Below are 25106 nucleotides of genomic sequence, written 5' to 3'. Positions count from 1 at the left end.
TTGTATGGACTGAAACCCCCAAATCAGAAACTCTGTCTTTCCCCATCCCCCACCTCTCCTTTCCTCATCTTTCTGTCTCCCCCTACCTCCTGCCCTTTATGTTCCTCACAGAGCCACGTGGTCTCCAGTCGCTTTCGATTTTTCAAGGTTTGCAGGACTGGTGACTGATTGGATGGGGTTGCAGGAGAGAAAGAGTCCGTGTTCCTGGCCCTGTGACAGGATGAATGAGGATGCCATGGCCTGAGATGGGGACTCCTGACGGCCAGCAGATCTGGGATGAGAGAGAGAGTGAATTCAGTTTACCCGACAAACATCCAGGGAGTGGTATGGAAAAGGTTCTTGGTTAGATGAGAACTGAGCCCAGAAGAGAGGCCCAGACTGGTGACAGACTGGAAGTCATCAGCATACAGTTGGCGGTGGCCAGGATGGTCCAGGGGGTAGGAGAAGAGGGGAAAAAGGGGTGGCCTAGGATAGACCCTAGGAGGAGCAGGAGATGGTAAAGGAGATGGAGAAAGGGTAGCCAGTGCGTAAAGTATAGGCCATTGAAGCCAACGGGAAGTCAGCAAAGAGCACGCATAGTTGGCTAAAAAGTATATGTTTTTAAATTTGGGAAAAAAACCAAGAAACTAAACCAGCTCCGAACTCAGAAAACCGGGCAAAATGTCTAAAGATACATAAAACTTACAATACCTCCCCCACAATACACCAAAATTACCAATAGGTAAAAAACCACTGACTGGGAATATTCATTTTTGATCTATTTGTCATCCGGATCTAATTGTTTGCCCAGAATCACCGGAGCCAGTCCATCCCCTTCTCACACACCAGGGGGCGCACATACACTGTTTCTGAATCCAAGTTCTGGGCAAAAGCGGGCAGTGAATTAGGTGAGAATCAGAACTTGACCCCTCAGCCCAGACCGGCAAACGCCACCTCCACCCCTGCCCTGCACATTAACGCTGTGATGCCTGAATCCAGGTGCCTCAACAATCCCCAAGCTTCATTTACTTCTCACCTGACCTCCGAACTCACAAAGGTATCAGGGAGACCCATAGAAGATCAGAGACCCCCAGGGGTCAACTGACCTAGGGCAGTAGGGGCAGGTGCCCATCTTCCCAAGGGAAGGAGAGGGCTGTGTGGCTGATTCTTAAATGGTGGTGACATGGACTGGGAGGGTGGGTCTGGAGCAGATGGGGAAGGGGGTGGTTTCATGCCAACATGTGTGGCTCTTGGTTTGGAGCTCACCAAGTGTCCCTCTGAGTTAGGACTTGGAATGAATCTTCAGGTAAGTTATAGGTTTAGCCCAGAAATTTATAAGGTCAGCATTTGAGTTTGTTATGAGAAGTCAGAAACTCAGTACCAAGGGTTTTTTGTTTTTTAAAATCAGGTTTGGGGGACATTATTAAGTCTTGAACTCAGGGACCAATGAAAGACTTGATTCAGATTCACAGTTGGAATTGGTGTAAGTATTAGGGTGTTGGCCAGCCTCTGGCTGGGGTTGATACCAGGTCAGATAAGTAGAGGGTGAGCATGGGGATGAAGATTTGTGCAGAGTTTCCACAAAGTTAGTCTCATTAATCTTGCATTCTAAGATTATTTCTAGAGTTGGGGTAAATTAGGGTCTTAAATTGCCCCAAGGATTTGTGGGGTTTAATTAAGGTCAGTATCTGCAGTAAGGTCCTTTTCAGGTGACCCAATCCAGTTCTGGAATTGGGAATCCCAATTCAGAAAGTATTGGTGTTGACCTAGGACTGAGAGTTTTATGTAAGTCTTGGGGTTCAGAAGAGAGTAGTGGGGTCCATAGCAAGGTAGCTGTTGCACTTTAAGGTTCATATAGGGATCTGGGGATCAGCGTTAGTGCTGGGGTCCACTGAAAGACCAGAGTTGGTGCTGGTGTCACTATTAAGTTTAGCTGGGTAAAGATGATAAAGGGGTTTAGACTCAGAACTGGTATTTGGGGTCAATATAGGGGTGCAAATTAAAATGACTACTTGTGCCAGTGTGGGAGCAGATTTAGGAGTTTGGACTCAATATTGTGTTTGGGGAAGGGTCTGGGCTCACTATCAGGTGCAGATTTGTATAGGGAGGAAATGGGGTCCTAGAGTAGTTACCAGGTTCATATTAGGAGTGGGAGCCACTCATAGGATATGGACTTCGTATGGGAGTTTGGGTCTGTCCTTGCTCATGACTGGGGTTCTGGTCCAATACTGGAGCTCCAGTCGGTTGAGACTCAGGGTTGGGTTGTGGCCTCGCTGGGCCTACCCGGCTCCACCGCTCTACGAGTAAGAGTGCACGAGGGGAGGGGCGGCGCCGGGGACGCGCACGGCAGGGGCAGGGGCGCGGGCGCGGGCGCGAGCGGGGGCGCGCGGCTGGAGCTGGCGCGGGAGCGGCGGGAGCGGTGGCGGCGGCGGCAGAGGCGGCGGCTCCGACTCCGGCTCCGGCTCCGGCTCCGGCTCGGGCTCCGGCTCCGGCTCGGGTGGCGGTGGCGGGAGTGGGACCCGGCGGCGGCGGCGGCGGCGGCGGCAGAAGAGCAGCGGGAGCAGCGGCCCCAGCGGCTTGGCGGGGGGGGGACATGCGGACCGACGGCCCCTGGATAGGCGGTGAGTGACCCCCGGGCCCCCCCTCCAGTCCCCTCCGCATCCGTTCCTTCCCGGCTCCCGCCGCCCCCTCCCCGCGTCCTCCGAGCGGGGCTAGAGGCGCCGCTTAGGCCGGGCCGCGCCCCCACCTGCCGCGCCCGCAGCCTCGGCTGGGCCCCCCCTCTGAGCCTAGCGCCTCCTCCCCGCGCTTACCCCGCGGCAGACGCGTCCCCCCCCCCCCCCACTGGTGCCGCCGCCGGCTGGCTAGCTCCTCGCCGCCCCCCGCCGCCCCCCTCCTCCCCGCCCTCCGCGCCGCACCTGAGCCGCAGCCCGCGCCCCCCAGTGCAAAGTTTCCCTTTGCATTTGTGCTCCGCGTCCTCGGTCCCGCCTCGTCTCCCCCCCACCGGCGGGCCGCGCTCCGGGGGCGGCCCTCCACCTCCCACCGCCACCCCAGCCCCGGGCGGGTCCAGGCCGCGCCCCCGCCCCCGCCGCACAGGCGCCCCCTCCCAGCCGGCAGGGGATCCGCAGCCGACGCGCCCCCGGCTCGCTCGCGGCCCCGGCGCACGTGCGGGCCCGGGGTTCGCCGGGCGCGAGTTTGGAGCCCCCCGCCTGCCGCGGTCGCCGGCACGGGCAGGGGAGGGGCCGGGGCGGGCTGTGCCCACCCCCACCCCGGCGCAAAGACCTGAAGGCCCCGGAACGACCTGTCCCGTGAGGACGTGTCCACTCGGACCCGCTCCGGAAAGTTCACTCAGTCGCCGCCCCGCGTCCCGTCCCGTCCCGTCCCGGTGTGCCCCGGTCCCCATCGCTGTGCCCACATTTCAGGCTCAGCTTCTGTTTTCCTGGGTGTTTTGGTCTCAGTGCCCTTCAATGTCTGTATCTCTGTCTCCCTGTGTCGCTGCCTCCCAGTCTCACCCCCCGCCCCCCCAGGGTTTCTTCCGCTGTGTGTGGCTCCCTCCCCGGGCCTCTCTGTTCTTCCTCCCCGGGCCTCTCTGTTCTTCCTCCCCGCGTCTCTCTGTACTCCCTTCCCCATCTCTGGGTCTCTCTCTTTCTCTCTCTCTCTCGTCTCCTATTGGTTTTTCGGTGTCTCTGTCTCCCACTGACCAGGATCTCTGCCCGCGCTCTGCTAGGCCCCCTCCTCATTTCTCTGGAATGCCGCCTCTCTGGTTCTTCCATCCCCAGGGTGGGGGAGGGGCTAGGCTTTCTCCCCATTTCAACGACCCCCCCCCCCCCCCGCCCCGCGCAGTGCAGGGCCCCCAAGGTGGAGCAGGTTGGGCGGTGGGAGCCCGGTACCCGAGCTGTGAACTGGAAGGGAGGGGATTCTCTGGATTCCCCTGAGGGCGGCCAGGCAGAGCCTGGGAGACTGGACTGCTGAGTGTTGGTGATGAAGGCTTCACTTTGGTTCCTGAAGAGACAAGGGCAGGGATCCAGAGTGACCTGGTGCGGAATCTGGCCAGAAAATCCAGGGGAGTGCATTGGGGTGGGAGGCCTAGAAAAAGATCCAGGAGGATCTTTCTGGGGGATCCTCAGTGGTGAGGGATCCCCTGGGAAGGGAAGGGATCTGCTGAAGAATCCTTTGGGAGGCATCAGAGATCTGATGGGATCCAGAGGAGGGTTCTGAGAGGAAATCTCAGAAAATTCTATGCTTGGCGCCTTATTAACTCTTGCTTCAGGGAGCAAGAAAATCCCTGTTTTTCACTGATTATATGAATGAGCCTAGGGCTTCAAGAAGGAGCAGGTGTAACTCCCCAAGCACAGCCCCCAACATCCGCAGCCCCGGGCACAGGCCACACACACACACACACACACACACCTTCATTCCCACAATGAGCTCCCCCCCACACACACACACACTGCACATCTACTTGCCTTCTTGCCCTCACACTTGCACACGGGGGCCTGCCCCGCAGCCGGAGCTCAGGCATCTACTGGGCTTGCGTGCCCATGCACCACTCTGTGTGCCCACTTGTGCCCTCATAGCACCCCTTTGCACATCCCGGGGAAGGGTGTGTGCACACTCACAGTCTAGCGCACTCTTCCTGCACACATTTTCTTGCACATTTTGGCTGGCTCAGTTTCCCCCTTGTGATTTGAAACGTGTCTGTAGTTTGGTTTTCCTCTCCAGTTGCTCTTTCCCTTAGCAAGGAAATTGTTTTAATATTATTCCTTCCTTCCTCCTTGTCCTTCTCCCTGCAGCTCCTGACCTCCCCTCTGTTGAGCCTTGTTCACACTGTGAGCATGGGGTGGTGTCCAGGGCCTTGATTTGGGGGCTGGTGAAGCAGTTGGAGGGGGATGGCTGCAGGAAGAGTAGATCGGCTGAAAAGCTTTTCTTGGGAATTGGATTGATATGCAGCAAAATGCTGGCCCTGGTGGTTTATGATCTCCCTGCTGTCTCCCATCAGCCCTGACTAGGAGTTCAGTGTGGAGGGCCCTTAGTCAGGGGCAAGTGGGACCCAGGCCTCTTTGATAGAGACTGTGACACATGTCACAGCTTCTGCACTTTCCAGCTTCTTCCTCCCTGCGCCTCAGTTTCACCCCCTGTGAAATGGGACAGCTAATCCAGCCCGGACTGTTGTGAGCATCCAAGGGAGCTGTGGCAGTGGGTAATCAGCAGTGGCAGGCCCTCCTCGTGTGACCGACACTGTTGTGTGCTTGGGCCCAGCTTGCAGCCAGGGCCCTGCCCTTGAGAAGCTCATGGTCCCTGGGGGAACAGATTGCATCATGGGAATGCAGAGCAATTCACTAACCTCTTATTGATTGCCGACAGTGTGCCAGACCCTGGGCTAGGCACTTTCAGCCGGGCCGCCCTGCTTCCGAGGGGACTAGCAGCTGTGCGGAAGAGGCAGCCCTCCCCTCAGGAACTGCTGAGGTTGAGCTCAGCGTCAGTTCATCTAAAGCAGCTGTGGTCCTGAGCAGACATCACAAGGTTGGGGAAGCTGCCGCCACATGAGGCAAGGGAGAGTTCAGGGGTCAAAGTCAGATGACTTCCAGAAGAGACCGAGAAGGGGCTATCTGAAGTGGGTTTTGAGGAATGAACAGGAGTTTTCCAGTTGAACAAAGAGCACTCCAGGCAGAGAAAATAGTGTGGGTGAAGACTCAGAGGTCTTGAGGTATTCTAAGGTATAGCAGATCCCAGAGGGCCTTTAATGTCCTGTAAATAGCTGTGACTTTACTCTGAGAACACAGAAGGGAGCCGCCAAAGATTTAAAGCTGGGGGAGGGGGAGGGGTGGAATGTGCTAGGATCAGATTTACGTTTCCGGAAGAGGATTCTGTGGTTATGGGAAGTGGATGGACCCAGGATGCCCAGTGAGGAGGGTGCGGGTAAGTCAGGTGAGAGGTGATGGTGGCTTGGACAGGGCAGTAGCATGGAAACAACTAGAAGGCACATTTATGAGGACAGGATGATTTATTGGATGTGGAGGTGGAAGAGAGGAAGAGGAAGGGGTCCAGGTTCCTGGGAGTGACTGGGTGGGGCCTTTCCTGAAGGCCCTGCAGCCTCACTGAGCTGGGACAGGGAGGAGAGGTAGATTTAGGGGGCGGATAATGAACTCGAGCTCGCGGTTGGACACGTTGTCTTTGAGATGCTTGGGACATTTGAGTTCCAGTGCGGGCCGAGGAGACATCCAGGAGGGGGCTGAGAGAGTGCTGAGCCGTGCTCGTCAGTGGTTAGTGCAGGCTCTGGTTCCAAACTGCTGAGGTGCCCCTCGGCTAAGGAGCAGTGTGACCTTGAGCAAGTTGCTTAACGTCTCTGAATGCGTCTTCTCCTTTGTTAGGTGGGTATAAGACAATTCCGTGCCTCGTGCTGTTGTGATGAGGATTAAGGCTGGATATGCAGGAGGTACTTAGAAGAGGGCCTGGCCTCTAGTAAGCATGATACCTCAATAGTATTAGCAAGTAGTCATTATTGAAATTATCGGCGGGGCTGGTGCAGATCCACCCTCATCAGAATCACGGGGTGAGGGCTGGCAAGGGGGCGCCTTTAAAACAATACCTTGTTAAGTAGTTGCAATTCTGAACTGAGGTTCGCAGGTTGGAGGAGCTCAACAAGGAGAATGCTTGGCCCCAAGCTGCCTGCCCTCGTCATCATCTATGGGATTGTGTGTATTGCTCAGGTGTATTTGACCTTCTGGGGGGCTGGTGTGAGACTAGAGGCCTCAGTGTGCTCAGTCCCCCCTTCCCCCCACCCCACCTGGGCCCTGGGTGTCTAATGAAGTCCAGATGCACCGGTCTCTGTGTGCCCCCCCCCCCCCCCCCATCAGAGAACGGTGGTTTTTGCTCCTCGGCAGTGTTTTAGCTGCTACTTCTGGGGACTGTTCTGGCGTAGCCATAGGGCCTGCCTGGGAGCTGCTCTGGAGGGGCCCCGGTGTCTCTGCTCCTCTAGATTTCAACTTGCTCCTTGTCCTGCTGCCAGAGAGGGCTCCAGGTGTGGCACATGACCAAGAGCCCTCCTGGGGGCCAGCCCTGAGTGGGTGCCAAGGACTCTTACCTGATCCTGGTCATTGCTGCCAACCTCACCATTTCTGAGGCCCTTCTGGGGGCCAACCAGGGATTCCAGACTTGGGTTCGGTATCAGTCAGACCCTTTCCAAGTAGCTTTCCAGTTGGCCTTCTGAGTGTATCTGGTGGTCCTGATTGTTCTGGGTTTGTGCCAGAGTGGGTCTAGAGTGGTTCTGGGAGCTGCTGCTGGTGAATGTGAGAGGTGATTCTGATTGCCTGTCTAGGTTGTTTTGGGGCCCGTTTGATCCTGGACTGGTGTGATGCCAGGTACTATTCTGGCTGTTCCAGAATCCTGCCCTCATGCTGTTCTGTGTGCTTTAAGGTCTTTCCCATTGCAAAGTTTTGTCTGTTCTCTGACCCACCTCCAGGCCATTTGGGACATAAACCCCTTTCCTGGTCAGTTTAGGTCATGCTCCTAGTGCCAGCTGGCTTAGGGACCCTCCCCATTCTCCGCCTCAGACCCTGTCCCTCTGCCCCAGGGTCCCTGAGCAATGGAGGAGCCAACAGCCTCATATCTGGCAGCATGAGGCCCCGGCGGGCGTCCCTAGACAAACCGGCCTTTGAGTCTAGGACATGGAAGCTGGTTTGTCTGGCCAGACCCGCCCAGCAGCCTGTGTGCTGGGAGCAGCGGCCACAGGGAACCTTGTGGAAACTCAGTGGACCTGGGGAGGGAGGTGTGCAGCCCTCCTGAGGGCCAGGGCTGTTGGTTCGGGCAGGGGCAGAGGCCAGTGGAGGCCAGAGAGAGGGTGAGCTGCAGGGTCAGCACGGGATGGTGGTGGGTCGGCGAGGCCCGTCTTGGTCCGTTATGATGAGCCTCCCGTCAATGAGGACGTTCCCCCATGCTGGCAAAGGTGGTCAGTCTCAAGGGAGGACGATTCCCAGGTGCAGGAGGCTGGCTTCGAGTTGGTGAGGGCGCTCCCTGACCCCCGTCCCTGAGTGTCCGTTTTGGGAGGAGCCACGGTGGAATTGCTGTGTTTGTGGGGATGGGAGGCTGAAAAGAAGCCCACTGCGACGTGCAGCCTGCCCTGAGTGGGCCCCAGTGGCGCCCAGTCGCTGAGCTGTGGCGAGGTGGGGACGAGACTGGCTGGCTCCATGTCTGACCCCCACCCCCACCCAGGACGGTGCCCACGCTTCTAGAGGGAAGAGCTGGGCTGTGTGGCTGTGTGTGTGCCAGGGGAGGGGGCATCCAGGGGCACACCTTCATTTTAAAAATTATAGAGAAGCAGAAAGTCAAAAATAAATATTGCTGCTGAAGCTTCTTTGAAGGCTACGCGTATGCTGGTGTGGATCTTCCAAGCTGCAGTGTTTTCTTTGAACTCATTCATGTGTTCATCCACTCATTCGTCATATCCTAACGTCCTGATGGAGCACCTACCATGTACCTGCTCTCTCCTGGGTGCTGGGGCTACAGAACTGAGCCGGGCACACGCCAGGCTTATGGTCATGACTCGGTAATTGTATAAAAGAATAATTTGTGGGGCGCCTGGCTGGCTCCATGGGTTAAATGGCTGCCTTCGGCTCAGGTCATGATCCTGAGGTCCTGGGATCAAGCCCCACATTAGGCTCCCTGCTCGGCGGGGAGCCTGCTTCTCCCTCTCCCTCTGCCGCTGCCCCTGCTTGTGTTCTCTTTCTCCGTTTCTCTCTCAAACAAATAAATAAAATCTTTTTAAAAATTAAAAAAATATAATTCATGACATTTGTCGTCACTACTCCTAGGCAAGGTCCAGGCATGTAGTCTGGGTCACCATGGAAGGCCTCCCTGAGAAAGTGCCATTGGCTCTGAGATCTAAGGGATACTTGGCAGAAGCGTGTGGGCAGCATGTTTCGGGCACTGACAAGGCTGGAGACTGCACAAAATGTGGCACATTTGAAGATCAGAAGAGGAAGTTCTTGTGGTTGGCTGGCAGGCCAGAGCTTGGGCCAGTGGGGCTGCAGAGGTGGGCAGGGCTTCTGCTCTGCTGGGGGGGTCTCAGGAGGGCTAGCTGCAGGGGTAGTGGGGGCCTCAGTCTGTGTGTTGCTCATGGCTCTATGCTGGGTACCTGGAAAAAAGCCCAGCACATAGTAGATGCTCAGGAGTCCTGAAAAGAGTGAGTGAGCGAGTAAAGAGATGGGCATTTTTACTGAATGGGGAATGTCCTGCACGAATGGTTTCGAAACCTACTTTTTTTTTTTTTGTCATAAATAGCAGGTTTTGAATGTCTTTCTGCGTCAATATCTACTCTGCTGTGATGAAATTCTTGGTGTTTTCTCATGCTTTACTCTCTCTCCAGGAAGGAGCGGAGACCCCGATGCCCTGCCCTCAGTGCTGGTTGTACAAGAGTGACTGACGTGAGCAAGCAGAGACCTGGTGAGTGTGCCCCAAGAGGTGGCAGGGGCCGGGGGCATAGAGGGGTCCTGTGGGCCAGGCTGAGCAGCTGGGATTGTGATGCAGACTGGTGGGGAGCCGTGGAAGGGTTGCCACGAGGCGCGTGACCCGGTCCGGTGTGCACATGGCTGAGCGATGGTGAAGGACCAGGGAGGTGGTGATGGAGGCAAAGAGAAGGGATGTGAGTGCCTTTTAGGGACGTGGAGGAGATAGGACATGGTGAAGGGCTGAATGTGGGACATGAGGGAGGAGGGGAGGTGTCAAGGATGGTGGCTGGTTTCTGGCCAGAATGCTTGATGGAGGTGGGTGGGGAGTGATACACAGCTCGTCAGCTGCTGTAGGTGCAAAAGAGGCTTCTGGGTGACGTTCTGGGACTTACACTGGGATCTGTCTGCTTTTCCATTCACTGTGTTTCTGGAGAAAAGTCTGTTCCCATCAACTGTACGTTGTGGTAGAAAGAGCAAGGCACTCCCAAGATCCGGGCACCTCCTTCCTTGTCTCTTTCACTTCCGTCTTTCTGCCAGAAGCACAGAGCAGGTGGGTTGGGGTTGGAGATGGATCATGGTGAGCCTTGGATGTCCAGCTAAAGACTCTAGACTTTTTCCTGAGGGTGATCTGGAGACAATGATGGATCTTAAGCAGAAAAGCACCATCCGTGCATCCATCTCTCCACTTGCCCATCCATTGAGTCCCGAAACATTATCTGTGTGTCTGCTGTGGAATCAAGCAGCAGAATGCACCTGAGGGCCATGATCACCTTGGCGTTCTTGTAAGCCAGCGGGGGCACTGGTTTGTGTGCAGGGCAGACAGGGAGCAACCTGAGGCAGGAAGCCCCCTGAAGAGGTCCGTGCTCCTGAGGTCTCACTAGCATGCTGTGGCTGGAGTGGAGGCAGTGGAGGCCCAAACTTCTTGACCAGTTGGGGTGTGTGGGGTGAAGAAAGAGGAGAATTTGAGGAGGATTGGCTGGCTTGGGAGACCAGGTCAGTGGTAGTGCTTGTCACTAAGATGGGGACCAGGAGGAGGGGCAGTACTGGGGAGGATGAGCTCTGGTTCAGCCATCATTCAGTAAGCTCCTGGAAGGCCCAGCCCATGGCTCTCTCATTCATCTCCCTGCCCCTTGGCTCAGGGCCCAGTAGGGCCGCCTGAATAGTTCTGCATGGTCAGCTGATGAGGAGGGTCGTGAGAGATGGGTCTGGCCTAGACAGGAAAAGGGGGTGAGCATGTATTGGGGATCTGCTAGGGGCCCAGTCCTATGCGTGGCAAGATGGGCGTTGGGATCATGTAGATGGTGCAGCAGGAAGGCTGCGTCGTAGGTGGGAAGGGTCAGATGGGGAGGCATGTGTCCCTTCACTTTTCCGTCCTCAGATGCTGGGTCTGACCTACCTGGGAGCCCATTCTCAGCGGGAAAGGTGCCTGAGAGCAGAGTTCTCTGTCTTGTAGAGAGGCCGCTTGCTGATGGCCTGTGTGAAAGGGTGTGGGAGATGTGCTGTAAGGCCTGGCTTCTGGAGGTGAGGCTGACTTTGAGGGGGAGGGGAGGATGCTCTAGGATCCTGAGGCCCAGGTACAGCTGATACAAGGGTTAAGCCAGGCTGGGATGCCCAAGGTGCTCATAGGGGCCTGGGTTCTGGGGTAGGCCCTGGCCTACATCAGCAAAGGATCTTGCTGTCTCTACCAGGTTTTCTCAACCTTAATACTATTGACATTCTGGACCGGTTAATGCTTTGTTGCGGGGGGCTGGCCTATTACTGTAAGATATCTAGCAGCATCCCTTGTTTCTCCCTATGAGATGTCAGTAGCACTTGCCCCCAACCTCCAGTTTCGACGATAAAAAATGTCTCCGGACGTTGCCTGATGTCCCATGGGGGTTGGGGGGGCGGCTACAGAATCACTCTAGATTGAGAACCCCTGGTCAACACCACCTCTTGCTGCCTTCACTAAACCAGGGACGGTCGCTTGAGCTGAGTTCTGAGGGGTGAGTCGGTGGCTGGGGGCAGGAGAAGGGCGTTCCTCCCGGTAGAGAGATCAGCAGGTGCCGAGGCCTGGAGGTGCTGGTGAGCATTCACCCCAGGGAGGCTCCGCTGCCTGAGGAAGGAAGCTGGAGGGCTGGTGGCTTGGTAGGGCTATAGGTGTAGGCAGGTGCCTCTGCTCGTCCCCTTGGTCTTCTGCCCCCAGCTGAGCCTCTGCTGGACCTCGTGCCCCCTGGAGAGACTCTGGGATGCGCTTCCTAAGTTTCCCCTCCATTCCCCGGGGAGCCCAAGAAGCCGAGGGCTGCGAGAGGGTAGGGGGCCCGGCTGTAGGAGGACGGGCGGGCTGTTGCAGGCTGTGCTCACGGACTCTGGCTACCTGGCTGGCAGAGGGAAGCTGCCTGCTGCTGGCTGCCTCCTTCCCCGGGGCCGGGGTCGAGGCTGAGGCTGATTTATTCCCGTCATAATCCCGCGGTCGGTTTGGTGAGAGTTGGAAACATGTTGGTTTTCCTTCCCAAGTGTAACAAGGCCTGTTTCCGCCTCCGCGGCTGCTGCTGCAGTGCCACGCGGTGAGCTGTCCAGGACATGACAAAAGGGCTCGGTCAGCTGCCCGCGGCTTTGACCGTGAGCGGCTCCCGGCTCTCCCTGCCCTCCCTGCCCTCCCTGCCCTCCCTGCCCTCCGGCTCCTCTTGCCCAAGTGTTGGTCTCTCCTCTTGGCCGGCCCCTCTGGGGGGGGGGCCCTGGGTGCCCCTCCTCCTGTTGATGTCCATTTTGGGGCCCCAGCCTCGGGGGAGCCAGGGTCCTGGTCTGGGGGTGGGGGAGCTGTAGGAACAGGTAGTATTTGGAGACTAATTAATATTTGTGAATAATAACACGTGCCCAAGGGAAACAAATCAATCTGTGTTTGCATATTCATGAAGAGGACTCAGAATGATCCCAGCTGTTCTCCAGCCAGGGATCCCCCCCACTGTCTCTGGCATAACATGGTCTCTCGGGTGGGGGAACCCATTGAGGCTGACAGGGGTGCTTAGGTTGGGCTGCATGGAGGTGACATGGCCTCTGTGTTCCATACATTTCCAGGGCATTCTTATTTGAATCTTGTGGTTTGGTGTGGTGCCTGGCCCTTTTTCCTCAGAGCAGTGACTCGCAGGCTCTTGGATTTCACAAACCAGTACACTTTCCAAGAGTACTTGGGGTTCAGATATGGGAATGGCAATTTTTTATTTGGCCAAGTAAGGACATTATAGAAAATACTGCTATCTGTTATCACCCTTATTGCATACAAGAAAGGACATTTTAACACTAAAACACAATTCGAGAATAAAGGACAGTTCTTCCCAAGAAAGGGCATTTGGCAGCTTTACACTGACATAGCAAAGGAAAAGGATATATCAAAACCGTTCTGAATGTGGAAAAATCCCATCCAATTATATTCCTATAATGTCGTACGGTATGGAATTGTTTTCCTGCCCCAGTATGTCAGCGTGGTGGAGCCAGTGGCCCACAGTGCATTTCAGAGACAAGCCTTCGTTAATGTCAAGAGTGCAGGCCTTGTTCTCATCTCAGTTGTTAGAAACGCAGACTCACCCAGCCATGCTGGGGGAAGTGGACACTCAGCTCTTAACACTGTTGCACTGGATTCAGAAGGTTCTCGGCGACCCCAGCAAGGTTAGCATTAGTCCTACCTCCCTGCTCCTCTCCCACCTTCTCCCCACAGGTGACCCTGAGCACTCCGGGGTGGGGACAGGGCCGAGGTCTAGACCAAGGCGAGGCCCAGGGATCCAAGACTCGGAGGAACGGGGCCCAGGGCTGGAGGCAGGCTGTGTTTGCTGAGTCTGGGGTGGACAGCAGCTCGCTCTCACTGGGAGCTGGTGACCCAAGAAGCCCCGGCTTGGACAGCAGTGTGCCTGCCGGAGTACTTCCTGAAGAATGTGTCCGTGTCCATGCGTTCCCTGTGTCTCCGGTCTCTGGGTAGCCATGTCCCTGTGTCCATGCACCTCTGGGAGAAGCTCTTCGGAGAGGGGATGTCTTTGCTTTCAACTTCTCTACCTTTGTCCTGCTTTCTGTATCTGAATAGTGTGCTAGTATCCCAGACTCAGAGACATAGGGAGCCCTTGGAGTCCCCAGGTTAGTGTCACTTGTCTTTCCCACACCGGGGCTGGGGTTACCAGAGGCCCCAGTTCTCCTGACACCCATGGCCGGAATCTCATTCTAGACTGTACCACAGGACCTCTGTTCTGGAGTTAGGCCCCCTCGATGCCTGTACTGGGGACTCACACCCCATGATGTCTGTGTTGGGGGGTTACACCCCCACAATAATGTACTGGCAGGTTATGGCCCGGTAACGTCCGTCAGGCAGCTCTACTTCCGGTGGGGTCTGGCCCGGACAGCCACACCTCCCCGATGTGCCCCCCTGGGAGTTACGGTGCTCTGATTACTGTAGCGGGGCCGCTACAGGGATATGCCGCCCGCCGTGAGAATCGTCCTGGGGGGTTCCAACCCATGCTCACAGTTCCAAGCATGTGTGCCTCCGTGACCTCTCTTCTTTGTAGCCTTATCGCCTTTAGTTCGTACCAGGGAGATCTGCCCCCCATGGTGTGTGTTCCTGTGGCTTACGCGGCCATGGTGTCTACCCAGGGAGGGGGTGCATACCCAGAATGCTTGCACCCGGGAACGAAACCTCTGTGCATATGCTATTGTTGTACCCCATGATAGCTGGACTAGGCCCCTCTTCCCCTGTCTTTTGGTGCAACAACACACCACTGAGCCGTAAACCCACGGTGTCTATACCAGGACAACAGGATGATTGTGTCAGGGGGCCGTGCCCCCGTGGCAGCCTGGCCAGGCAGTTCGCCGCTGCATGTCTGCTGAGAACTTTAATTCCATGGTTGGTGCTGTGGCTTCACCTCAGTGCAGTGGTGACCAAGCTCAGACAGGGCCTTGGTGCTAGGGGACCTCCTTCCCAGACCGGCCGTACCGGGCATCGTGGTGGGGACCTCCTCTCTCCGGGTCTCAGCCACTGGAACTTTGTGATCACTGAGTGGAACCCCAGGCATGGTGTCAGTGGGGCCGGATGCCCATCGTGCCCCTTCAGCTTTCTTGTTTTTGCTTCTCAGCTGCTGTCTAAGACTCGTTGCCAGCTCTTGGGACAAAGAACATCTCCTGCACTTTGCCCTTTGTGCTCAGCCCCTGCCCCACTTCACAGTCCTGCCTGTTTTGTCTTAGCACCTCTGCTTACCTACTGTCCTCCGGTCTTAGGACCTCTGGCTGTCCCGGTTGAGACCTGAGATCGAGTTCCAGGCAGGAGCAGAGCCATCTTTGAGCCCTGCCCCTTCACATTCCCTGGCCCTGGCACTTCCTTGCAAATTCTCCTACCACTGTGGGCCAGCTGGGACCTGGCTCTAACCTAGACTCTCCCACCGGAGTCCATGGGACCCCTGCAGGGCCCCAGGGTATGTTCATCATCACCCCCTGCCCCCTCTATGTCCGGGTGTGCTTTCAGAGCATTATTGAGGGACTTCTCATGTGCCAGCCACCTGCTCAGAGTGAAGTGTGAGCAGAGCTGGTGGACACTGTTGTGGGTCCCCTAAAGCCCCCTGGGTGGGGGGTCCAGCATTGGGGCTGTGGTGTGAGAGCAGTGTATCGTAGTGAAAGCTTCACACAGGTGCCTGGCAGACGGCGGAGGGCACACCTGGTGGAGGAGCCCGAGGAGCAAAGGCCTGGGAGGCATTCAGCCAATCCCAAACACAGTCTTCCCTGTGCACAGGTGGCGGTCTCAGTCTGGAAGGCAGTTCTGAGCAAGCAGCTCCCGGAAGCTACTAGGCCACTAGGGCAAGGGCAGAGAAGGTGTGGGTGGAATCTGAGGGTCCAGCACCCCCATTCCTGGCCACACCAGGGCCTCCCTGTGGTTTCCTTTTGGAGTGGGAAGGTGCCATGGGAATTGGGTAGGTTGAGGGTGGCCAGGCGGGGCAGCTCTGACTTGTCAAGAGCACGTCCTGGCGAGCCTGGACGGGTTGTGGCTTTGGCTTCAAGCCTCTGATACCTGGATTCTGTCTGCTGCGAACAAGTCTGTGCTCTGGGGCCTGTACTCAGCATGCGGGGTCTGGCCCACTGCCTCCTCCCTCCCTGCTGGGGAGAGAAGAGACAATGGGATGCCCCAGGGACTCCAGAGTCCCTGGCCTGCATGGGTCTGCTACCTTCTCACTGCTCCCTGTCTCTGTCTCTGTCTTGTTTTGTTTTGTCTGTGTGTGTCTGTGTCTTCTGACCCTGTTTCCCCATTCCTGTCCCCTTCCGGAGGCAAGTTGGAAACTCACAATCTGGGACAGAACAGCCCTGTACATCCTCTGGGCTCAGTGGCCCCCTGCCCTGCTACTCAGGTTTAGAGAATGACCTGAAGGCCTCTTGTGCTGTCTCCCTACAGTGTGACCATTGGGTTATCCTTGGGGTCACCGAGAAGAGGGGATCGGTGAGGAGCCTGGGTCGCCAGGGTCCGGTTGGTCATTGCACAGTCCAAAGTCGAGGAGGGCGGTGTGTCTGTGGAACCGGGCTCTGGATGGTCAGTGAGGATGAGCAGGGTCTGGGTGGTGAGTGGGGGCCAGGAGGTGGCACAGGTGGGCGATAGGGTCATCGCTGGATACCAGCTAACTGGCTGTGCCCTTCTCTCCATCACAGGTGGATTGTCCTGGGCTGTGGCTGGCCGTGGTGCTAGAGCCCTGGATGGCCCCTGAGCCAGCCCCAGGGAAGACGATGGTGCCCCTTGTGCCCGCGCTCATGATGCTTGGTTTGGTGGCAGGTGCCCATGGTGACAGTAAGTCTGACCCCTCAAGCTGCACGTTCCTCCCAGCAGGATCCTAGGGTGGGGGACATGGGCAGCTACTATGAGAGGCAGGATTGTAAGACACCTTCCCAGACCTCCTACTATTAGAGAACCCCCCCCACACAAGAAGTACTCCAGCCCCATGCTTCCTAGGAGCATCCTGTGGAATCTCTTAAGGCACTGCAAGGTGGAGCATGGCTAAGTGTGACCCCGTTTTATGGAACGGGGGTGAGACATGTCCAGGATTCATGTGGTCATTGGGTGACGTGCTTAGGTGTGTACTATGTCTGCCACTGCAGATCTGTGCAGAAGACCCAGTGTGAGCCATGTCAGAATTGAGTGGGAATAAGGGGGTGGCACACGAGGAATGTACATAGGTGTGTGAATGGGATGCCGGCTGAGTCCACAGGTCCAAGGAATGGTCGGAAGCCAGAGCCACCATAGCCCTTTCCCTGGGCCGGACTCTTGGGGTTCACATGTGGGAACACTGAGCCCCTCCTTCCCCTTCCCCACCATCCTTCCCCACTACCTTCCCCACCATCTACCATCCCCACCCCTTCCCCACCATCCTCCTTCCCCCAGCCCCTCAGCCTGGGGAATGGGGGGAAGATTGCACCTGGCTGGCAGGAAGCTGGGCTGTGTGTGTGTGTGTGTGTGTGTGTGTGCGTGCGTGTGTGTGTGTGTGTGTGTGTGTGCGTGTGTGTGTGTGTGTTGAGGGAAGTGGGATCGTCCCCTGCCCAAATCTAACTCCGAACTTTCATCCCTTTCCTGCCGCCCTTCCCCCTGCCTGGCACTACAAGACTGGCCGCAGCCCTCCCCGTCACCATGGTTACCACTGCTTGGTTACTGGAGGGAGGCGGAGCACAGGGCCGATTTAGCCAATCTGCACACTGACTGGGAGGGGTGAGGTCGGAGCCAAGGTCCCTGGGGGAAGGGGCTGTTCCCAGCCTGTCGGGAGCCCAGAGGTGGCCAAGGGCCAACGTGGGGGTCAGCCTGGGGGTCAGCGGGCCACAGGGCTTCCATCACCCCCCACTCCAAGTATCTGGGCATAGATCTCTCTCCTTGCCCCACCCAGGCCCTTTCTCCTAATGGCTCATTAATTATTCAGGACCAGATCCCGGAGAGGGGTGGGACCAGGGCACCCCGCCCTTTGTCCTCTGAGGAGGGGCCCTGGTGGGGCTAGTAGGGCCAGGGGAAGGGGAGGGCCTTCCTCCTGGGGGCAGAGGGAGGGGGGTAGTGGAAGCTTTGAGGTGCAGGCCCTGGTGGGGGTGATCTCCAGGCCTGGCTGGGGCTGTTGGGGAGAGCTTGAGCCTGCAGAGGCAGGTTGGGGTAGAAGTCACTGGGTGTGACTCTGACGTTGGCAGGGAGGCAAAAGCTTGTCAACAGTCAGGTGTGGTCAGTAGCCCTTGGACACTGAAGTCCTGTCCTTGCTCCCCAACCTCACCCTGGACACTCTCATGGCCTTTGGACAAGAGCTTGAGGGCTGAGGGAGGAGCGCCCAGCTGGGCTTTCAGACAACACATCCTGGGAGACTAGCTGCCTTCCCCTCCTGCTGTAGATTGAACATGCCATAACGTGTCCCCTCATACCCCCAAACCCGTTCCTCTTTCTGTGTTCTCTCTCCTGGCCAATGGCATCACCACCCGCCCCACCACCCAAGTCAGAACCCGGGGCCTCCTCCCTGTCTCATACCCCACATCTAATCCATCGCCAGCTTCTGTTGTTTCTCCCTTCTAAACATCTTTGGAATGCATCCACCTTCCCTTCCGCTGCCTTCACCCAAGCCACCCTCGCTCTTGTTTGGGCTTTCACACGCAACTGCCTCCCCATGGCTTCCCTGCCTCCGTTCCCTCACAAGCCATTCTTCCAAAGTAAAAGTCTGGTTGAAAACGGAAGCCTGACTGTGTCACCCCTCAGTTTAAAATCCCTCATGGGTCGTCTGGGTGGCTCAGACGGTGAGCGTCTGCCTTTGGCTCAGGTCATGAGCCCAGGGTCCTGGGATCGAGCCCTACATCGGGGTCCCTGCTCAGCGGGGAGCCTGCTTCTCCCTCTCCTGCCGCTCCCCCTGCTTGTGCTCTCTCTTTCTCTGTCAAATAAATAAAATCTTTAAAATAAAATAAAATCTCTCACTCTCCTCCCCTGTTGCCTTCAGAATCAAGCTTAGGGGTCTCAGTGCTTCTCAAGGCCCTGCATTTTCCAGCCTCTACCAACCTCATCCTTCACTCTGCCCCCCTGCCGTGTAATCCCGCCATGCTGACTTCTCTGTCGCCCATGCACTTCCCAGGCCTCTGTTCCTTTTGATCCCTCTGCTTGGAACACTCTTCCTCATCCTCTTCCCTGACCAGTTCCTATACACTTCCTCCAGGAGTCTGGGTCATGTGCCACTTGGGGGGCAGAGTGGAACAATACTTGGAGCAGAGTCCCAGAACCTCCATGCTGGTCCCTTGAGACCCAGAACCCAAAGACCAGGGTCTGGAAGGTAGGAATCAGCTGGAGATGCTGAAATAGGGTGAGTGGGGCTCTGCTCCCAGGCAGACAGCCATGGGAGTGGGGACTGGGCTGGGAGCTATGGGGACCTTGGCCCGGGTCTTAAGGACCTGCTAAATACACTTTTGGATCTGTACCCTTTCCACTGTGGCCAGGCTTAGGCTGGGCTTGGGAGACTTCTAGCCAGGGATGAGTGGGCAAACGTGGACAGAGCTGCTGCAAAAGGTAGGGCAGGCGCCCCAGAGAATTGACGACCAGAGCAGTGAAGCGCGGAGCGGACAAATGTGTTTCTATAGGCCTCTTAACGAGACAAATGAATGGGAGCGCTGGCCTCTGAGGGGAGCGGAGGGAAGGAGGGTGGAGAAGCAGCTGCCGAGAGTTAGCCCAGAGGCCCCAGCGTTAATGCCGAGTCAGCTCCAGTGGAGACCCAGGCACGCGGGGTTGGGCAGTTCCCGAGCCCAGGGCTTCGTGGTTTCTCAAGGGGAGCGGCTTGTGGGTCTGGAGGTGGTCCCAAGCAGGAAGAGGTTTCTGCTGCTCTAACGGGCGAGTCAGGTGCCAGGTGTCCACACAGGCCTGCCTTCGGACCCTGCCGTTCGAGTTACTCCAGCGTGTGCTCTGTCGGGGGGCGGCACCAGCTCAGAGGTAGCGACCTAAGCACCTGGCTCGGGCGCCGGGAGGCTTCCTGGAAGAAGGGAACCCTGAAGGGTGACTGGATATTTGCTAATGGGGGGTGGTGCATAATGGGATGAGATTGGGTCGGGGGGACATTAATGGCCCTGGGCTTCTCCATGGAGCTCATGAGAGAGCTACAGTGAAAACCTTTTGTCCCCAGGCAGCATGGGACAGAGGTAGGGATGCAGCACAGGTGATCAGGTTTGAGCAGGGGCCCTGGTTACGGCCCAGTGACTTGGAATCATAAGAGCCCAGAGCAGGATGCCCCACAGCTGGAGGGGTAGGGGTGAGGGTGGGGTGGGGGGCGGGGTCCTGCGTAGCTGAGGGGGTGTGTGTGTCATGTCATACCCCCGCCCTGCCAGCCTTATGGGTAGGCAGGGCCACCGGGTGGGTAGGACCTGGTGGCCTGCCTAGACTCTGCCCTCTGTGGCGCTTCCGGCAGATTGCTTTCTCTTTCTGGGCCTGTTTTCCTATTGCACAACGAGGGTAATCATTCCTACCTGGAAAGGTTAACTGAGGTCCCATGTTCAAAGCACCTGGCACTTAGTATGTGGTCCCTCCGATCGAGGCCACGACCTGGGGCTCCCTGTGTGTCCCCTGGGAACCCAGAGAACCCAGGGGTGTCTCTGGAGGGTTGTGGGTCTGGAGGTGGTCCCAAGCAGGAAGAGGTTTCTGCTGCTCTAACGGGCGAGTCAGGTGCCAGGTGTCCACACAGCCCCCTCTGGAGGGCGCCAAGAGCGGTCATAGGAGCTAGAGTTAATGAGTCCCCAGCTCATTAGGTGGTTCAGGGCCTGGGAATCCACCTCTCCAGGAGCTCCCTCCCCTGCCTTGCTGTCCCTCACTGCCTCGGGGCTGTGTGTCTGCTCTCTGCTTCCGTGTACGCATGTGTGTACGTGTGTGTATGTACTCCACAGGGAAGGCACAAAATAGCAGTCTGTCTCCCTGTGGAGGAGCCTCCAAAGTGGCCCAGTTTGGCTGTGAACAGCCCCCCCACCAGAGGTGTGCCTACCCTCTCCCCAAGCCAGCCCACTGGTTTCCTTTATGAGGCCACTCATTCCCACTGTGCATGGGCTCCGTGGCCGCTTGCATGGAGAGTGTCCCAGGGCATACCTCTGGGAGCCGCTGCCCGAAGAGCTGTGTGGCCCCCGACCTCCATGCAGCGAGGAAGGGGGGCCAGGGGGTTACAGAAAGCCCCTCCTGGCACGTGGTCTCTGAAGTTCTTCAGACCCTCCCTGAACACCAGCTCGGGGTCAGCACCGGGCCGAGTGGTCAGGGTGCCTGGTGTTGACAGCAGTCAGTGTAGCTGTGATCAGTGCTGGAATGGGAACCCCAAGGGCAGCCGGACGCAGGGCAGGCTCCCACGGGGGGTGGGGTGCAGGAGAGGGGCAGGGCTGCGCACACGAAGGCAAAGAGGCGCCCATCGGCCTGGCCTGTCAGGGCAAGTCCACCAGGGCCGAGCTGTGTGCCAAGTACAGTGCTTGGCCCATGGAAGGTGCTCCGTTTGGAACGAGTCGAGAAGGGTGAGCCTAGAGAGGTTAGCAGGAGCACGTGTGGGGAGGGTAGCAGGGAGAGAGGAGTCAGCACCGAGTTTGTAGCTGGGGAGAGCCCTGGTCAGATTTGTGCTCCCCAAAAGTTGGCCTGGTGAACAAAAGGGTCAAGGGCTCAGTAGGGCTTTGGGACGAGGACGAGCTGGGCTTTGGCTGCAGTGCTGGGTGAGGGGACCCTAGGTGGGAGTCGGGGTGGGTTTGGGAAGCCGAAGCCGAGGCTGAGGCCGGAGACAGGGGAAGGGCCTGTCCCCTGGCGCACGGGGCTGGGGAGGCTCTGCCAGTTTGGCGGGTGGGTGGGCTGGGCGGCACACTGGCTCCTCTCCAGGCTCCAAGGGGGCTCTGCCTCCTCGGTGGCCCCAGGCCTTGGGCCCCCATCCAGCCTCCACACAGTACTCAGGCTTTTTCCCTTCTCGCTGCTTTCTCGTGACCTAGACCTGGCTCTCCTCCCCAGCTTCTGGTTCTTTGTTTGGCGGGGAGGCCCCGCCCCCCGGCGTGCTCTCCCGGCCATTCCGGTTCAGCAGGTTCCAGCCTCTGGTTTCTGCGGCTGACATGTTGAGGCAGGAGCCAAAGGAGCCCAGCACCCTGGGCTGCTTTCCCTGGTGGAACGGGCTTCCCCCTGGTGTGGAAGGAGCTGCAGTCTCCATCCTCCTCGGGCATCCCCTTGTCAGGTCCCTCCTTTATTTGTTCCACACCCCTGTGTGCCAGGAACTGGTCGGGCAACTGGGACAGGGCAGGAAGCAAAGCAGGCATGGTGTCCGTTCTGCCCCGGGGTATTGTTCTAGGTGGGGAAGCAGCTGTGAGCCAAATACTCGCCCCAAACATAGAAAAAGTAAAAACGTCACGCACGTACTATGTAACAAACTGTGAGCAGTGCTATGAGAGAGGCAGAGGGAGTTACCAGAGAGCTTAAAACCAGGAACTGAGCTAATGGAGTAGGGGACAATGACAGAGAGACCAAGGGAGGTTTTCTGAGGAAATGATGTTTAAGTTGGGATCAGGAAAGTAAAGAGGATGTCTAAGAGGTTTGTGGTGGCAGAAACAGCTTATGCAAAGGCCCTGAGGCCACAGGGAACATTGCTTATCCAGGGGATGGGAAGCCAGGGCTGGTGGGGGTATGGGGTGCGCATGGTGGAGAGTGGCTGGGGTTAGACCTGGCAGGGCTCTGTCCACCATGAAATGAGTTGAAATTTTGTTTTGATAGCAGTGGGAGGCCGTCTCTGGGTTTTAATCAGAGGAGAGAGGCAGTTCACTCTGGCTGCTGAATAGACCAGAGTGGAGGGGGCAAGACTGGAGGCAGGGACACAGCTTGTTGGGCTGGTGGAGTGTCCAGTCAAGGGAAGGTGGTATCTGGACTAAGGTGGTGGCATTGCAGGAGGAGATCACAGGAGATCACAGAGCTGCTGGTGTGCAGGTCCTCGGGTGTGGGGGAGGGGTGCACACCCAGTGGAGCGTGAGTGGGCAGAATCCTATCCGAGAGGACCCGTCTGAAAGGACCAGCAAACAGGGACAGGCTCTGCAGACCAACACAGACTGGGAGAGTCTGGAGCCTCCTTCAGAGTGTAGTCGGAGGAAATGTGAAGCAAATTGAAGCTTCTAGAACCTCTGTTATCCCCAGGCCACTCTGGCTCCCACCAAGGCTGCCCTGGCTCTTCTGGCCCAGTGGCCTCATCCCCTCTATTCCAAGAGCAGTCAGGTAGGGCCCGAGTTTCCATCCTCCATGGAGCCTTGGATGCTGGTGCTGGAAGATGAGCTTAAGATTTAGAATGCCAGTCAAACCCTAGCTCCACCCCCATATCACTCTGTGATTTGTCCATTACTTAGCCTTCTGAGCCGCCATTGCTCCATCTCTCAAACGAAGACGCTAAGATGACCCGCGTCATTGTTTCAAGACTAATAATATGAATGAGAGTCTGCACAGACCCTTGGGTCACTAGCACCATTTTGCAGATGAGAAAAGGGAGGCTCAGAGATGATGAATGACTTGCTTAAAAATTACATAAAGCGCCCCCTCCCCCCGGGCCCCGGGGTGCTCAGTAAGGTGGTCCCCTTCCTGCTCTCTGTACCTGCAGCTGTGACTGCTGACCCAGTGGTTCCCCAGCCCCTCCGCTCCTCGGGGACCGTGCCCATCTCCACTGGACCCTAGATCGGCACCCTCTTCCTTTCTGCTGCCTCCTTGCCATCAGCATGTAAATATTGTCTTTCATGTCTTAGGAAACCAAAAAAGAAAACAAGATGTAAACCTCCCTCGGCCCCTCATCCCCTCTAGGTGCCATCTTTTCTTCACAGCCAATGTCCTGTAAATGGTCACTGCACTCTTCCCTCTCCTTCCTCACCCCCCACTCACTCCTCCACCTTCTTCGGTCCGGCTCCCCCCAGCATGCCACAGGCCCTGTTCTTCACAAGGCCCCTCTGTTCTGCACCAGGTGTCTTGGAGTCAGACAGGCTTGAAGTCAAGTCTCAGATGTGCCACTCATTGGCTGTGTGACTTTGGGCAAGTGACTTGACCTCTCTGAGCCTGTAAGCTGGGAATAACAATGATGAAGGACTAGATGAGATAAAGTTCCTGGTGCAGAGTGGGTGGTTAGGGAGAGATTGTCATCATGGCACACACACGTTTCTGTGCCAGGGGCTGTGTCAGGTCGGGCCGGGGCTCACCGGCGCTGAGCAGGTGGTCTGAAAGGTCATTTCTCACGGTATTAGCCTTCCTAGAGCTGTTCATTGGCCTGATTAATAGGAAATGGATCCTCTGTCAGGATTAACGAGGCGTTGCTACGTCTTAATGAAAGCAGGTCTCTCTGGTCTTGTGGCCCCGGGAGGTGGGATTCATGGGGACAGGTGCTCCCAGTCAGCCCTGGTGTGTGCACCAAGGTGATGTGGGCATGGCGGTACAGTGTCTGAGGCCCCTTCTTCCTTCCCCTCCCCCACCTCCCGGTGGCCACCCTGGGGAGATGTACAGGCTAGCTATATCAGAAGGCAATAACCAAGTCAGTGGGGGCGGGGGGGGGTGCAGATTTACAGGAAAGCATTCACCTGGGAAGACGTCCAGAGATACTTAAGAGGTGGAATGTCTAGGCCTTTCAGGACTGCTGGTATGTGGAGGCTGAGAGAGGAGAAGTCACGGTTTCTGGCTTGAGCTTAGGGGTAGATGGAGGTACCATCACCCAGATGGAGAGTAGTGGGGGAGGGACAAGTCTGGGAGAGACACTGGGGCAGCTTTCCGCATGCCTTTGTCCTCGAGCTTGGAATTGATGGGGGGGGAGGGGAGACAGAGTGTAGCAGTTAAAGCATGGACTCCAAACTCAGAACTCCTGGGTTCAAATCTCAGGTCTGCCGCAAACCAGCTGTGTCATGTTGATAAATCCCTTAACCTCTCTGTGCCTTGATTTTCTTCTTTATAAGCACATGCAATTGTAGCACCCACTTCATATGCTAATAGCTCTTTGAATAGTGCCTGGCACGTAGTAAACACTTTATAAGGGTTAGGTGTCACTATTAGTGTTTTCTTTCTTTTTCTTTTATTTATTTATTTTTTAAGATGTTACTTATGTATTTGACAGAGACATAGCAAGAGAGAGAACACAAGCAGGGGGAGTGGGAGAGGGAGAAGCAGGCTTCCCGCAGAGCAGGGAGCCCGATGTGGGGCTCGATTCCAGGACCCTGGGACCATGACCCGAGCCGAAGGCAGACGCTTAACGATTGAGCCACCCAGGCACCCCTCTTTCTTTTTCTTTTAAAGATTTACTTATTTATTTTAGAGAGCGAGAGGGGGAAGGAGGAGAGGAAGAGAGAGAGAGAATCTCAAACAGACTCCATGCTGAGTGCAGAGCCTGATGTGGGGCTCGATCTCATGACCCTGAGATCATGACTTGAGCCGAAACCAAGAGTCAGACACTTGGCCAACTGTGCCACCCACATGCCCCTAATGTTTTGTGTACAGATCTTCTTGCCACCATGCTCCCATGCCTACCAGCTGTGGAGTGTTGGCCATCTCTGTAGGACTGTGCCATGGTGACTTGGTGTCTCCATTTCTCCAGGCAAACCTGTCTTCATTAAGGTCCCTGAGGACCAGACTGGGCTGTCAGGAGGAGTGGCCTCCTTCGTGTGCCAAGCCACAGGGGAGCCCAAGCCGCGCATCACATGGATGAAGAAGGGGAAGAAAGTCAGCTCCCAGCGCTTTGAGGTATA

At 56.9% G+C, this 25106-nt stretch overlaps 1 protein-coding gene across 11 annotated transcripts in view; it reads left to right on the top strand.

Moving 5' to 3' along the window:
• Positions 1-2369: 2369 nt before the first annotated feature.
• PTPRF (protein tyrosine phosphatase receptor type F) overlaps positions 2370-25106 on the top strand; it is an 85643-nt gene continuing 62906 nt past the window's right edge. For 10 of the 11 annotated variants that reach the window (XM_036086098.2, XM_036086091.2, XM_036086090.2 and 7 more), the window contains exons 1-4: positions 2370-2600; positions 9341-9417; positions 16071-16206; positions 24956-25101. In XM_036086098.2, the coding sequence (XP_035941991.1) occupies positions 16116-16206; positions 24956-25101 (237 nt within the window). In that variant the 5' untranslated portion in view covers positions 2370-2600; positions 9341-9417; positions 16071-16115. The remainder of the gene's footprint in view (positions 2601-9340; positions 9418-16070; positions 16207-24955; positions 25102-25106) is intronic. The other variant, XM_036086099.2, reaches the window with a different exon arrangement.

This window comes from Halichoerus grypus, chromosome 5 (assembly GCF_964656455.1).
Source record: "Halichoerus grypus chromosome 5, mHalGry1.hap1.1, whole genome shotgun sequence".
NCBI lineage: Eukaryota > Metazoa > Chordata > Mammalia > Carnivora > Phocidae > Halichoerus > Halichoerus grypus.
This window is presented reverse-complemented; position numbering and strand designations above follow the sequence as displayed.